Source organism: Aotus nancymaae, unplaced genomic scaffold (assembly GCF_030222135.1).
Source record: "Aotus nancymaae isolate 86718 unplaced genomic scaffold, 86718_ANA_hifiasm-v0.15.2.pri h1tg000016l, whole genome shotgun sequence".
NCBI classification, from domain to species: Eukaryota; Metazoa; Chordata; class Mammalia; order Primates; family Aotidae; genus Aotus; species Aotus nancymaae.
Window position 1 is genome coordinate 52223977 of NW_026988428.1, and position 16047 is coordinate 52240023.

A 16047-nucleotide genomic window follows, 5' to 3' on the forward strand; every position below is an offset into this window, starting at 1 on the left:
TCACCCACCTCGGCCTCCCAAAGTGCTGGGATTACAGGCATGAGTCACTGCACCCAGTCTCTGAGAAAGTTTAAGACTACTATTTTGGAATGAGGAGGGACTTTGGTAAAGTTTTATTTAGAAATGATGATGTTTTGTTGCCAATCTTAGGAAAATATCATTCTTGATTAGTTACATGATACAGATTTTTCAAAGATAATGTAAAGATAACTTTAAAATTTTTAATTGTGAAAATGTTGACTTATGCTATGATTTTTTCACCTCTAGGTTTGATTTATCCTCTGGGTAGAAAAATATATACCATCACTGCCAGTGTTGGATCTGAAATCAAGAGTATGTTAGACATATATATACTCAGATAAAACTGCCTTGTCCCAAATTAGGGCCATTTCTAGTGGGTATGTTACATTCAACTTAAAAAGACAGAGAAGACAATTTTATAATATATACTTATTAAATACAATTATTTTAGCACTCTGTTCAAATACAAACTTAGTGACTCAGAATTGTAGAAAATTAACCTTTTTACATCTGTGTTTTTTATTCAGGTAAATATGCTGAGTAAAATAGTGAGTCGAGCAACACCTGGACTTCAAAAATTTTCTAAAACAGCCAGTATGCTCTGGCTTCTTCAACAGGAGATGGTCACATGGAGGCTGCTGGCTTCTTTATATAGGTAATGGTGTCTAATTCATAACTGAAATAAACATAAGGTAATAAACCAACAGGCAAATTAATTTAAAAGTTAGGGCATGCTTAGAAATAGGTTTTGCTATTTTTGATGCTTATCATTTCTAATACCTTAGTTGTCAGGAGTGAGTTATGAAGATATCAGATCATAAAGCTGACAGTTACCAAAATTGGATATGTGTAAAGATTTAAGGAAAGTACTAAAAATAATGCAGTACTTAGGCTAAATTAAGAAAAGATCTGAAAGGTAGATTTCATGTAATTTGGAAGTTTGAAAGAAATTAACCCCAGAAGGCAAAGATTATACCATGTACACATCCTTGAATCTAGGAATTTTATGCCTAGAAATTTAACTTAAGGAAATAATCAGAAATCTATGCAACCACATATGAACAAAACTTTTAAATCTCAAAAAATTGAAAACTACTACTAAGGAATTGGTTAAATGAATTATAGCAGCTCTACTACAACCAGAATAACTTGCAGCCATTTTAAATTACCATTTGTGGACTGGGCACAGTGGCTCATGCCTGTAATCCTAGCACTTTGGGAGGCCAAGGGAGGTGAATCACTTGAGGTTAGGAGTTCACAACCAGCCTGGCCAACATAGTGGAACCCTGTCTCTACTAAAAATACAAAAATTAGCCGGGTGTGGTGGTGGGCGCTACCACCCAGTTACTTGGGAGGCTGAGGCAGGGGAATCGCTTGAACCTGGGAGGTGGAGGTTGCAGTGAGCCAAATTGTACTACTGCACTCCAGCCTGGGTGACAGAGTGAGACTCCATCTCAAAAATAATAATAATAATGATAATGATAATTGCTGGGGGCAGTGGCTCACGCCTATAATATCAGCACTTTGGGAAGCCGAGGTGGGTAGATCACCTGAGGTCAGGAGTTCAAGACCAGCCTGACCAACATGGAGAAAACCCCATCTCTACTTAAAAAAATACAAAATTAGCCGGGTGTGGTGGCATATGCCTGTAATCCCAGCTACTAAGGAGGCTGAGGCAGGAGAATTGCTTGAACCTGTGAGGCGGAGGTTGCAGTGAACCAAGATAGTGCTGTTGCACTCTAGCCTGGGCAACAAGAGTAAAACTCCATCTCAAAATAATAATAACTTAAATAAATAAATAAATTACCATTTGTGTATATTCATAGACATGGAAAGATATTCATGATATATTGTTAGATGTAAAAACTGATTTCATATTACTATATAAATGATGTCACCCGCCGGGCTTTTTTTTTTTGAAAAAGAGTCTCTGTTGCTCAGATTGGATTACAGTAGTGCAATCATGGCTCACTGCAACCTCTGCCTCCAAGGTTCAAGCAATTCTATTGCCTCAGCCTCCTGAGTAGCTAGGATTACAGGTGTGGGCCACTATGCCCAGCTAATTTTTATATTTTTATTTTTGTATTTTTATTTTATTTTTATTTTTGAGATGGAGTCTCACTCTGTTGCCCAGGCTGGAATGCAGTGGTATGATCTTGGCTCACTGCAACCTCCACCTCCCAGGTTCAAGAGATTCTCCTGCCTCAGCTCTCCGAGTATCTGGGATTACAGGTGTGTGCCACCACGCCTGGCTAATTTTTGTACTTTTAGTAAAGACAGGGTTTTGCCATGTTGGCCAGGCTGGTCTTGAATTCCTGACCTCAGGTGATCCACCCACCTTGGCCTCCCAAAGTGCTTGTATTACAGGCATGAGCCACCATGCCTGGTCCAATTTTTGTATTTTTAGTAGATACTGAGAAGGGTAGATCACCTGAGGTCAGGAGTTCGAGACCAGCCTGGGTAACATGGTGAAACTCCATTTCTACTAAAAATTAGCTGGGCGTGGTGTCACACACCTGTAATAAAATTTTTAGTAGATACTGAAAATACAAAAATTTTTAGACACTAAAAATATGGGGTTTCACAGTATTGGCCAGGCTGGTCTCGAACTCCTGACCTCAGGTAATCCACCCGCCTCAGCCTCCCAAAGTTCTGAGATTACAAGCATGAGCCACTGTGCTCGGCCTGATGTTTGTATTTTTAGTAGAGACGGGGTTTCACATTGTTGGCCAGGCTGGTCTCAAACTCCTGACCTCCAGTGATCTGCCTGCCTTGACCTCCCAAAGTGCTGAGATTACAGGCCTGAGCCACTGTGCCCAGTCTGAGGTCCCACTTTTGTTTGTAAAAATACAGATATATATAGTTGAAAAAATAAATAATAGAAGTTTTTTAAAAGAATTTAGCCAGATTTTCCTTCTCTCAGTGCTCAGTGGTGAGTTCATATATTCATGTGAAATAAGGCTTTTTTATTTTGTATTATTTTTCCCCAGAGACAGAATACAGTCTGCATTAGAAGAGGAGAATGTATTTGCAGTTACTGTAAGTTTTATATTAATTTTTTCTTTATAAATACATAAAAATTAAAATGTTACTTACTAATGGGATTTTTTTTTTTTTTGAGACGGAGTTTCATTCTTGTTGCCCAAGCTGGGAGTGCAGCAGTGTGATCTCAACTTACTGCAACCTCCACCTTCCGGGCTCAAGAGATTCTTCTGCCTCAGCCTCCTCAGTAGCTGGGATTACAGGTGTGTGACACCACGCCTAGCTAATTTTTAGTAGAAATGGGGTTTCACCATGTTACCCAGGCTGGTCTCGAACTCCTGACCTCAGGTGATCTACCCTCCTCAGCCTCCCAAAGTGCTGGGATTATAGGTGTGAGCCACCACTGCCAGCCAGGATTTTATTTTCAACCTTCCATCTTGAGTTTCTTTATTTTGAAAGTTTTACAAGTAAATAAAATGTTCAGTCTCATAAAATAATTAAATATTGATTTATATTAGAGAGATAAAGGTAAAAGTCCCTTTTTATCCCACTGACTATTCAGTGTAACAGTTTTGGTATGTATCCTACCAGACATTTTTCTATGCATCTTTATAGATACGTACATATACACAAACATACACACACATATTTATATACACATTTGTTTTTTAACATATAATATGATTTTATTTGTACATTATACTGAGAATTTTAAAATTCTTTTTTCAATTCGTTTAGGTTCTACCATTTTTTTTATAGTATGTCAGAGTATTCATGTACTGTAATTTCTTGAGACATATAAACTGTACATATTAGGTTGTAACTAGTATTTTTGCTGTAGCCATTAATAATGCAATAAATAGTTTGGCATAGAGACACATGCCTGTGGTCCCAGGTACTTGTCAGTCTGAGGCCGGAGGATCACTTGAGCCTAGGAGTTCAAGGCTATAGTGAGCTATGATCACACCACTGCACTCTAGCCTGGGCAACAGAGTGAGATCCCGTCTCAAAAAAAAAAAAAAAAAAGCAGTGAATGTTTTTCTTCATGCATATGTATGTGTGTGAGAGAAAGTGTGGACAAATGAACATCATTCTTTTTTTTTTTTGAGACAGAATCACTCTGTCGCCAGGCGCCAAGCTGGAGTGCAGTGGCACAATCTCGGCTCACTGCAACCTCTGCCTCCCGGGTTCAAGCAATTCTCCTGCCTCAGCCTCCCGAGTAGCTGGAACTATAGGCACACACCACCATGCCCAGCTAATTTTTGTATTTTTAGTAGAGACGGGATTTCACCATGTTTGCCAGGATGGTCTTGATCTCTTGACCTCGTGATCCGCCTGCCTTGGCCTCCCAAAGTGCTGGGATTGCAGGCTTGAGCCACCGTGCCCGGCCTGAACATCATTCTTTTGCCCTTAGGATTCAGTGCTCTCTCCTATAGCCTCCAGGCCTGGGATCTGAAAGGACCTTGGGTGGTAAAACTGGACTTGGCTGGATGGAGGGTTTGGGAAAGAACCATACAAAGAGCCTCAGATGTTTTTAAATGCAGCAAATAACATTTCTGGATGAGATCTGTTTCCAAAATAAACCAGCTGTATTTGTTTCCAGAAAATATATACACATATATGCCTGTGAAACTACCAAGACCAGATGCCTTTTTGGGGTTTAACTACTTTATTTTCTGTTTTCAAAAGTAATGCTTTTTTTTTTTTCCTTAGAGGCAGGGTCTTGCTCTGTTGCCCAGGCTGGAGTATAGTAGCTCAATCTTGGCTCACTGCAACCTCCACCTCCTGGGTTCAAGAGATTCTTGTGCCTTAGCCTCCCTAGTAGCTGTCATTACAGGCTTGCACCACCACACCCGGCTAATTTTTGTACTTTTAGTAGAGACAGGGTTTGACCATGTTGTCCAGCCTGGTCTTGAACTTCTTGTGTCAAACAATCCACCCGCCTTGGCCTCCCAAAGTTCTGGGATTACAGGCATGAGCTACCATGTCCAGCCTAAAAGTAATTCATATTTGAAGCAAGTATATATAGTTTAAAAGGGAGATAATATATATTTGTAATAAATAATTTTGTGTGTATCTGTTAGACTACTTTTTTTTCTTTTCTTTCTTTTTCTTTTTGGCCGAGGGGCCAGGGCGGCAGGGACATGGTGTCACTTTGTCTCCCAGGCCGGAGTGCAATGGCATGATCATAGTTCACTGTAGCCTCAAACTCTTGGGCTCAAATGAGCCTCCTGCCTCAGCCTCCCAAGTAGCTAGGACTATAGGTGGCCACCACTATGCCTGACTAATTTCTTTTTTATATTTTATGGAGATGGGGGTCTTACTATGTTGCCCAGGATGGTCTCAAACTCCAAGGCTACTTTTTCACTTAAAATATTTTTAAATATCTTTCCAATCTTTTAATTTGTTTATTCTATAAATACTTCATTCCGACAAAGTAACATGAACATTTAGGAAAACTGTCATATTTGGCTATTTATTGAGCTCAAATAGTAGTTTTAATGGCTTTCCTCTGCTGGGCATGGTAGCTCACACCTGTAATCCCTACACTTTGAGAGGCTGAGACGGGTAGATGACCTGAGGTCTGGAGTTCGAGACCAGCCTGGCCAATATGATGAAACCCCGTCTCTACTAAAAATACAAAAAATTAGCTGGGCATGGTCGCGTGTGCCTGTCATCCCAGCTACTCAGGAGGCTGAGGCAGGAGAATTGCTTGAACGCGGGAAGTGGAGGTTGCAGAGAGCCAAGATCATGCCACTGCACTCCAGCCTGGGCAACAAGAGCAAAACTTTGTCTCAAAAAAAAAAAACAGCGTTTTTCTCTGGTTTTCTGCACAATTCTGTTATCTACAAATAGTGATGACTTTGACTATTTTTCCATGCTTATTACTAACTTAATTTTCCTGGTTTTATTATGTTAGCTAGAATTTCCAAAGTAATGTTGAATAATAATAAACTCTTACTCTTCATCTTCTGGATTTTAAAGGGAATATTTCACTTCATAGTTAAGTATAGTCAGCCCTCCTCATATGTGGGTTCTACATCCATGAATTTAACCAACTGCAGATCAAAAATATTCTTTTTAAAAAAGAGGCTAGGCACAGTGGCTCACACCTGCAATTCCAGCACTTTGGGAGGCTAAGGCAGGTGGATCACGAGGTCAGGAGTTTGATACCAGCCTGACCAACATGGTAAAACCCCATCTCTACTAAAAAAAAAACAAAAAAAATTAGCCAGGCATGGTGGTGCACACCTGTAATCCCAGCTACTCGGGAGGCTGAGGCAGGAGAATCGCTTGAACCTGGGAGGTGGAGGTTGCAGTGAGCCGAGATCGCGCCATTGCACTCCAGCCTGGGCAACAGAGCAAGACTCCATCTCAAAAAAAAAAAAGAATCACCGAGAAGCTGCTTCTCTGCTCCTCGAATCTCCATCTGGTTCAGCCCGCCTGCTTTCACTCCTGCCTCCATCATGTCCATCAGGGTGACCCAGAAGTCCTTCAAGCTGTCCACCTCTAGCTCCCAGGCTTTCAGCAGCCGCTCCTACACGAGTGGACCCGGTGCCCATATCAACTCCTTGAACTTCTCCCGAGTGGACAGCAGCAGTTTCCGGAGTGGCCTGGGCAGAGGCTATGGCGGGGACAGTGGTATGGGAGGCATCACCACTGTCACAGTCAACCAGAGCCTGCTGAGCCCCTTAACCTGGAGGTGGACCTCAACATCCAGGCTATGTGCACCCAGGAGAAGAAGCAGATCAAGACCCTCAACAAGAAGTTTGCCTCCTTCATCGACAAGGTACAATTCCTGGAGCAGCTGAACAAGATCCTGGAGACCAAGTGGAGCGTCCTGCAACAGCAGAAGATGGCTCAGAGCAACATGGACAACATGTTCGAGAGCTACATTACCAACCTTAGGCAGCAACTGGAGACTCTGGGCCAGGAGAAGCTGAAGCTGGAGGCAGAGCGTGGTAACATGCAAGGGCTGGAGGAGAACTTCAAGAAAAAGTATGAGGATAAGATCAATAAGCGTACAGAAATGGTGAATGTTGGCTGGTCGCGGTGGCTCACGCCTATAATCCCAGCACTTTGGGAGACCGAGGTGGCTGGATCATGAGGTCAATAGATCGAGACCATCCTGGCCAACATGGTGACACCCCATCTCTACCAAAAAAAAAAAAAAAAGTCCTCATCGAAGCTTACATGAACAAAGTAGATCTGGAGTCTCTCCTGGAAGGGCTGACTGACAAGATCAACTTCATCAGGCAGCTGTATGAAGAGGAGATCTCGGAGCTGCAGTCCCAGATCTTGGACGCATCTGTGGTGCTGTCCATGGACAACAGTCACTCCCTAAACATGGACAGCATCATCGCTGAGGTCGAGGCAAAGTATGAGATCGCCAACCGCAGCTGGGCTGAGGCTGAGAACATGTACCAGATAAGTATGAGGAGCTGCGGACGCTGGCTGGGAAGCAAGGGGATGACCTTCGGCACACAAAGACTGAGATCATTGAGATCTCCGAGATGAATGGGAACATCAGCTGGCTCCAGGCTGAGACTGAAGGCCTCAGAGGCCACAGGGCTTCCCTGGAGGCTGCCATCACAGACGCCGAGCACCATGGGGAACTGGCCATTAAGGATGCCAACACCAAGCTGTTCAAGCTGGAGACCGCCCTGCAACAGGCCAAGCAGGACATGGCACGGCAGCTACATGAGTACCAGGAGCTGATGAATGTCAAGCTCGTCCTGGATATCTTGATCACCACTTACAGGAAGCTGCTGGAGGACAAGAAGAGCCGACTGGAGTCTGGGATGCAGAACATGAGTATCCATATGCAGACCACCAGTGGCTATGCAGGTGGACTGAGCTTGGCTTATGAGGACCTCACAAGCCCTGGCCTCAGCTATGGCCTGGGCTCCAGCTTTGTCTCTGGCATGGGCTCCAGCTCCTTCAACCACACCAGCTCCACCAGGGCCGGGGTTGTGAAAATCGAGAACTTCGATGGGAAGCTGGTGTCTGAATTCTCTGACATCCTGCCCAAGTCAACAGCCATGGCAGCCCCTCCTAGCCTACCTCTTCTGTGGCTGCCCAAGAGAGGCCGCTGTGCAGAGGAGCACAGGGAACAGGAGAACCACCTGAGGCTCAGCCCTAACCCTTGGCCCACCTGTTGGGGGAGTTTACTACTGCCTGGTATACCCCGCTTGCCTGTGCCTCCAGCTATAAAACAATTGAATTGTTTTGTTGTTGTTGTTTTCAAAATAAAACCTCAGTTAGCTTTGCCAACTGTCAAAAAAAAAAAAAAAGAATGGTCCAGGTGTGAGGCTTATGCTTGTAATCCCAACAGTTTGGGAGGCCAAGGCAGAAGCCTCAGTTTAGCCCAGAGTTCAAGACCAGCCTGGGCAAGATAGCAAGACCCTGTCTCTGCACAAAGTGACAAACTTAGCCAGGTATGGTGGTGCATGCCTATAGTCCCAGCTACATGGAAGGCTGAGGTGGGAGGATCGCTTATGGAGGTCAAGAATGCAGTAAGCTATAATTGTGCCACTGTACTCCAGCCTAGGTGACAGAGTGAGATCCTGTCTCAAAAAAAGGATCATTGGGTTTATACTGAACATGTACAGACGTTTTTAAATCTTTATTCCCTAAGTGATACAATATATAAACTATTTACGTATGTAGCATTTACATTGCATTAGATATTATGCATAATCTAGAGATGATTTTGTTGTTCATTATTTATCACAGTCAGGTCCAATAGAGATGATTTGAAATATACTACAGAATTTTGGCTGGATGAGGTGGCTCATGCCTGCAATCCCACCACTTTGAGAGGCTAAGGCGAGTGGATTGCTTGATGCCAGAGTTTGAGATCAGCCTGGCCAACATGGCGAAACCTCATCTCTACTAAAAATACAAAAATTACCCAAGTGTGGTGGCAGGCACCTGTAATCTCAGCTTCTTGGGAGGCTAGGCTGAGGCATGAGAATCACTTGAGCCCAGGAGGCAGAGGTTGCAATGAACCGAGATCAGGCCCACTGCACTCCAGCCTGGGTGACAGAGTAAGACTCTATCTCAAAAAATAAATGAATTTAATAAAATATATTACAACATTTTATATAAGGGAATTGAACATCCACAGATTTGGTATCCATGAGAGGTCTTGGAACAAATCCCCCATGAATACCAAGGGAAGACTACATATTTGCTAGAGGTTTCAGTTAGTCTACTTCTAATTTATGAAGATTCTGTTTTTTTCTACATCAAAATGACAAGGTAAAATTTGTGAAGATATTTTTATGAAATATTTTGGCACCTATCAAGAAGTCCATGTAGCTTTTCTCCTTTTACCCATGGATAAAATGGATTAATTAATTGATTTGACCAGTTCTTGAACTGGTCACAATATATTATTCTTTTAATATACTGCTTAGTATTAGTTGCTAATATTTATGTTAAACTGTCTTTAAAAGTCAGCCTTAAAAGCCTTGATTGCTGTTAGCTTTTATTACTTATCAACTTCTGCTATGTAGAATATAAAGGATTTTAAAGTTTTTAAATGTTTAGTTTCTAACATGTAACATAGCTGCATTCAGCTTTTTTTTTTTTTTTTTTTTTCCGAGATGGAGTCCTGCTGTGTCACTCAGGCTGGAGTGCAGTGGCGTGATCTCAGCTCACTGCAACCTCTGCCTCCTGGGTTCAAGTGATTCTCGAACCTCAGCCTCCCGAGTGTCTGGGATTACAGGCGCACACCACCCAACTAATTTTAATATTTTTAGTAGAGATAGGGATTCACCATTTTGGCCAGGCTGGTCTCGAACTCCTGACCTCAAGTGATCTGCCCGCCTCGGCCTCCCAAAGTGCTGGGATTACAGGCATGAGCGACCACACCCAGCCTATTAAAGTTTTTTGTTTGTTTTGTTTTGTGTTTATTTTTCTCTAAAACATCATCTTTGGGAAAATGGAATTTTAAAATTCCAAGTATAAAGAATCAAAATATTAGGTAAGGGCCAGGCACAGTGGCTCATACCTGTAATCCCAGCACTTTGGGAGGCTGAGGTGGGTGGATCACGAGGTCAGGAGTTCAAGACCAGACTGGCCAACATGGTGAAACTCCATCTCTACTAAAAAATACAAAAATTAGCTGGTCATGGTAGCTCGTGCCTGTAATCCCAGCTACTTAGGAGGCTGAGGTAGAAGAATTGCTTGAACTGGGACCCGGGAGGCGGAGGTTGCAGTAAGCTAAGATCGCACCACTGTACTCCAGCCTGGGCTACAGAGGCTCCATCTCCAAAAAAAAGAAAAAAATAGGTAAAGCAGCTGCAAATTGATGTAGCCATTTGGAATTTATACAATGTATACTTTTCAATGATGAATATACAGATTTATTATATGGTAAAATGTTTGTTTATCTATGGGTGATTAACTGTACTTGTTTCTTACTGGTTTTTATCTTTCTGTTGAAATAATATTTCTTACAACATCTTATTTCTTTTTATTCTTTCAATATTTGTTGTAATAGACTCTTAATGCCAGTGAAAAAACAGTTGTGGAAGCATTATTTCAGAGAGATTCACTTGTTCGACAAAGTCAGGTATGACTAGAATTTTTAAAAAATTTTTATGAAATATGGAGAAAAAGTTAATGACATCCAAAGTACTGAAGTTTTTTTAACTTAAAACTTTTTTCTGAATTTTTTTGTACTTGATCTTTTTATTTGTAATTAACAACAATTAGAAACCTTATTCTTATTCTTTGATTTTTAAGTAATAGCCCTAGTATTTTCAGGAATAGCTTGTTAAAAACCATTATGTCTATAGAAAATTTTATTCTTTTGCTATAATATTTATTTATCTTAAAAAAGTAAAAATAATGTTGGGAAAAATTGTTACTTGATATTTTTGAAATCAGAAACTATTTGAATTAAGGGTAGTAGTGCCACTACAAATAAAACACAGATAGATTTTGTAGTTAACACTAATCTGTTTCTTCCTTTCTTTCTTAGCTGGTGGTAGATTGGTTAGAGAGTATTGCCAAAGATGAAATTGGAGAATTTTCTGATAATATTGAGTTTTATGCAAAATCAGTATATTGGTAAGTTACCGAGCTTTTATTCTTGAGGTCACTTAATGTTGATATTGTTCATTCATCTTTCATTATTCAGTTTTTACTTTGTTCAGTGTGTGAGCAAAACAAAAGCCTCTCCTTTATGGAATTTGTCATTGTTTAAGAGAGTTAGATAGCTAATTTGCAAATATACAGTTGGCCCTCTGTATTTGTTGGTTTCACATCCATGGATTGAAATCAGAAAACTCTCCTAAGTTAAAGGGACATTTTATTTCAAGACTTGCAAAAGATTTTTAAAAGGTCAGATTGCGGCTGGGTGCAGTGGCTCACACCTGTAATACCAGCACTTTGGGAAGCGGAGATGGGTGGATCACCTGAGGTCAGGAGTTCAAGACCAGTCTGGCCAACATGGTGAAACCCTGTCTCTACTAAAAATACAAAAATTAGCCAGGCATGGTGGCACGCACCTGTATTCCCAGCTATTTGGGAGGCTGAGACAGGAGAATCGCTTGAACCCAGTGGGTGGAGGTTGCAGTGAGCCGAGATCACACCATTGCACTCCAGCCCGGGCAAAAAGAGCAAAACTCCATCTCACAAAAAAAAAAAAAAGAAAGAAAAAAAAAGGTCTGATTGTCTTTGAATTCAGTAATGTGTTAAAAAGTCTGTAAGTTAATTATATATTTTCTCTGCTTAGCTAGGAAATTACTGCTATTTAGCATTTGTTAAAAATTAAATCTTAACATTTAAGATTGTGATTTTTTTTTCTGAAAGGACATTTTCATTTTCAGGAAATAAGTTTTTTTGGTTTTGTTTTGTTTTTAGTTAAAATGCCCAGTTAGGTTTTTACAGTTTTTAATAAGTTAATCTTTTTTTGCTGATTAGTAGAACAGAACAGAGAACCCCAAAACAGATTCACACTGACACAGTCATTTGGTTTTCAACAAAGACATCAAAGCAATCCTGCAGGGAATGGAATGCCTTTTTTACAAACTGCAGAAAAATGATATCTGTGAGAAAAAAGATTAACCTTGACAGCTCCCTCACTCCACACCCAACAATTAATTCAAGATGTGTCATACTCCTAAACGTAGAAGCTAAAAACCATAAAGCTTTTTAAGGAAAACATAGGAAGATATCCTAGTAACTTGCGAATAGATAAGATGTTTCTTAGCTCACAGAAAGCAACAGGAGAAAAAATTGTTTTGACTTTATCAAAATTAAAGATGTATCATTAAAAAAAAATACCATTGCCCAGGTGTGGTGGCTCACACCCGTAATCCCAGCACTTTGGAAGGCTGAGGCTGGAGGATTGCTTGAAGCCAGGAGTTTGAGACTATCCAGGGAAATATAGTGGGAACCCATCTCTACAAAAAATTTAAATGTTAGCTGGGCATAGTGGGGTGTGTCTGTAGTCCCAGCTACTCAGGGGACTGAAGTGGGAGGATTGCTTGAGCCCGGGAGATTGAGGTAGACCTATTACCCCTTTTAAAAAAGTAGGTACTTATTTTTTTTTTTTCAGGGAAAATACTCTGCATACCTTAAAACAACGGCAGCTGGCTTCTTACGTTGGAAGTGTTCGTCCACTTGTCACTGAATTGGTAAATATTCTTTGAAATGAAAGTTGCCTTCAAAATTAACTTCTTTCAGACTGAGAATTTTTTTCTCTTGGATCTTTGTTTTGCTCTCCTGAAGGTTTGCACACACTAACATTTTACTCTAATTTTAGTATATGTGCTGCCGAAGCGAGCACAACATTTTACTCTAAAGCAACTAAGTTGCATTGGAATCTGATGGAATATGTTGAAACATATCCATGCCCTTTGAATTGTAAATACTAAGGTGTGCAAAGTGTACCTAACTTGCCAGCATTAAAAACAAATTAATTTTGGTCTTTTCATAAGATTTGACCCTGCCTGTATAAGATAGTGACCTATGAAAGCTCTTTTATGTTGAAAGCAAGTAAAAAAAAAAAACTAAAGCCTTGTGAATTAGTTTGAGGTTAGAACGGTTATTCTAGGATAAGAGTAGTAGGAATAATAATGGATTTGAAAAGATCTGAAGCTGAATTATTCTAGAAACAAAGGAATGAAGCTTTATGACAGGTAGAGCATGTGAAAGGTTTATAGTGAAAAGTGAGAGAAATAAGTAACAATTGAAAAAACTTCTGGAAGTATGTTTGGAAACAAAGTGTTTTTGGTGAAAATTGAGAAAAAGAAAATTGTTTGATTGTTTGGAAACTAACAGCTTAAAACTGATTGTAGCTAAATTACATTGTAGCAGGCAACAGCTGAAAATCATTTACTCTTACCAGCTGGAAAGTGGTGATTTCCTTTTGCTAGAAAGAGACCGTGTTCCAAAAATTGAATGACATGTCTGCAAAATATTTATGAAAATAGCCAATTGATCTGTTATATATTCCATTTCCTGAATTGATATTCATATTACCACACACTAAGTAACATGTAGAGTAAGAATTACTTCCTTTCTGAGTCATTAAAATTGTTTACCATTTGAAATCCATCATGTAGATCATGTGTGCTATTTGCTGGTAAAGTGAGAACAATATATTATCCTAAGTGCTTAGAAGCACATGAAAAGGTAGGTAGAAATAACTGTTTCGGGGGATTTGTACTTATTTATTAGAACTCTGTTTATAATGTTTTTATTAGGCATTGTTGTGTTTTATATGGTATTAATCCCAAAATAGGTCTTAATAGGCTCTCTTCCCATATGTTTTCAAAAAGTACCAGCTAAGCACTTTGTAGCCACAGAGCAGCTTTCTTGGGTTTTTGCTTCGTGTTTATCTTCCATCTGGGTCTAATTCTGTTTAGACTTGACCATGTAGCTGCTATGACAGAGTGAAACTCAAGTCATCTTCTAGTGTTGCCTGGGCTGGGGTAGGCTAGTAGTATTTCTGCCTTACCTGACCAAGGCATGCCCGGGACCAAGTATGTTTTAAGTGGGGAAGCAGACAACTGTGTGACTATTTGGAACACTTTTAATCTTCTGACAATTTTATTCCCTTTGTTACTTAACTAAATTAAAACTGAATTTATTTCAGCCAGGCACAGTGGCTCATGCTTGTAATCTCAGCACTTTGGGTGGCCGAGGCAGGTGGATCATGAGGCCAGGAGTTCGAGACCAACCTGGCCAACATGGTGAAACCCTGTCTCTACTAAAAATACAAAAATTAGCCGGGTGTGGTGGCATGTGCCTGTAATCCCAGCTACTCGGGAGGCTGAGGCAGGGACCAACCTGGCCAACATGGTGAAACCCTGTCTCTACTAAAAATACAAAAATTAGCCGGGTGTGGTGGCATGTGCCTGTAATCCCAGCTACTCGGGAGGCTGAGGCAGGACAATTGCTTGAATCCAGGAGGTGAAGGTTGCAGTGTGCTGAAATGGTGCCGCTGCACTCCAGTCTGGGCAACAGAGCAAGACTCCATCTTGGAAAAAAAAAGAAAAAAGAAAATTAATTGACTTTATATAAACTCAGGATAGATTTATCATTTCTTGATGATATGTAAGAGGTATATAAGTAGAAAGGATTTATGCTTGATGATAACTTTTTTTTTTCTTCTTACAGGACCCTGATGCTCCCATAAGACAGAAAATGCCTCTTGATGATCTGGATAGAGAAGATGAAGTCAGATTACTCAAATATCTCTTCACTCTAATCCGTGCTGGAATGACAGAAGAGGTTAGTCATGTATACCCTTCTTGTCTAATTTCAAAAAGTCATAGACTCTGAGCTGGAAGAGATTTCTGTGGCTGCCTAGTGTGCTTTCTTAATGCAGCAATTCCATTCATGGTATTTCTAGATCTAACTTCCTGTTTGAACATTTCCAGTGATAAGGCACATGGAACTTGAGAAAACAATGTAATCTTGTTTGTACAACTCTAATTAATAGAAAATTATTTGTAATAAGTCACACTTTTCTCTCCCATATTGCACTGCATATTCTAGGTATATCCTCATTATTTTTTTTTGTTTCGTTTGGGTTTTTGTTTTTGTTTTTGAGACAGGGTCTTGCCATGTTGCCCAGCCTCATCTCTAATTTCTGGCCTTAAGTGATCCTCCCGCCTCACCCTCATGAAGTACTGGGATTACAGGCGTGAGACACTGCGCCTGGCCCAATCACCGTTAATTTTTTTTTTTTTCTTTTTTTTTTTGAGATGGAATCTCACTGTTGCCAGTGTTCTCATCATGAACACCTGGGCTCAAGTGATCCTCCTTTGTTGGCCTCCCAAAGTGCTGGGACTGCAGGCATGAGCCACTGTACCTGACCCAATCCTTATTATTTCTAATCCTGATTTTTTCAGAGTTTAGAATAAACCTAACCCTAATTCTAGGTGATACTATTTAGGCACTTGAAGGCTACAATGGCACTCAAACTTCTTCCTTTTAACCTTACCTTTTAAAAATGTGTGTGATAGTTAAGATCTTATATGTAGAATGATAAGTGTCTAATTGGACAGTTTACCAGATGGCTCTTTAGATGAGATAGTGTGATGTGTAGGAGTTTCGGGCTTCAGTATTATATTGTATCTGGTTTATCGTACTTTTTGCAGTTGTCTTTAGATAGATTCTATATTAGTTCAAAGTGTTGTTTGTTCTCTCCTATGTTATCAACCATCAGCATATATTAAGTAATTGCTTACAGTAATAAGTCTTGGTTTATTAAGCAACATTCTTATTTTTTTATTAAGAAGTTGGCCAGGCGCAGTGACTCATGCCTATAATCTCAGTATTTTGGGAGGCCAAGGCAGGAGGATCACTTGATGCCAGGAGTTTGAGACCAGCCTGGGCATCATAGTAAGACTCTGTCTCTATTATTAAAAAATTTAAAAAAAAAAAGTAGTTGATACTATTTATTTGTTTATTCAGAAAATAAGTCCCAGCCACTCTGCCAAATAATGTACAAGATACTAGAAATTGTTATGGTAATGAGGGATTTATTTACTTATTTAATTTTTTGTTGTAGAGATG

At 40.2% G+C, this 16047-nt stretch overlaps 1 protein-coding gene and 1 pseudogene across 2 annotated transcripts in view; both read left to right on the top strand.

The window, feature by feature from the left end:
- Nucleotides 1-16047, top strand: part of NUP107 (nucleoporin 107) — a 55451-nt gene that overhangs the window by 12984 nt on the left and 26420 nt on the right. For both annotated transcript variants that reach the window (XM_012444903.2, XM_064377315.1), the window contains exons 7-12: nt 549-676; nt 3012-3060; nt 10514-10585; nt 10997-11085; nt 12578-12656; nt 14644-14757. In XM_012444903.2, coding sequence (XP_012300326.1) covers nt 549-676; nt 3012-3060; nt 10514-10585; nt 10997-11085; nt 12578-12656; nt 14644-14757 — 531 coding nt within the window. The remainder of the gene's footprint in view (nt 1-548; nt 677-3011; nt 3061-10513; nt 10586-10996; nt 11086-12577; nt 12657-14643; nt 14758-16047) is intronic.
- On the top strand, nt 6342-9473 carry LOC135275278 (keratin, type II cytoskeletal 8-like; annotated as a pseudogene).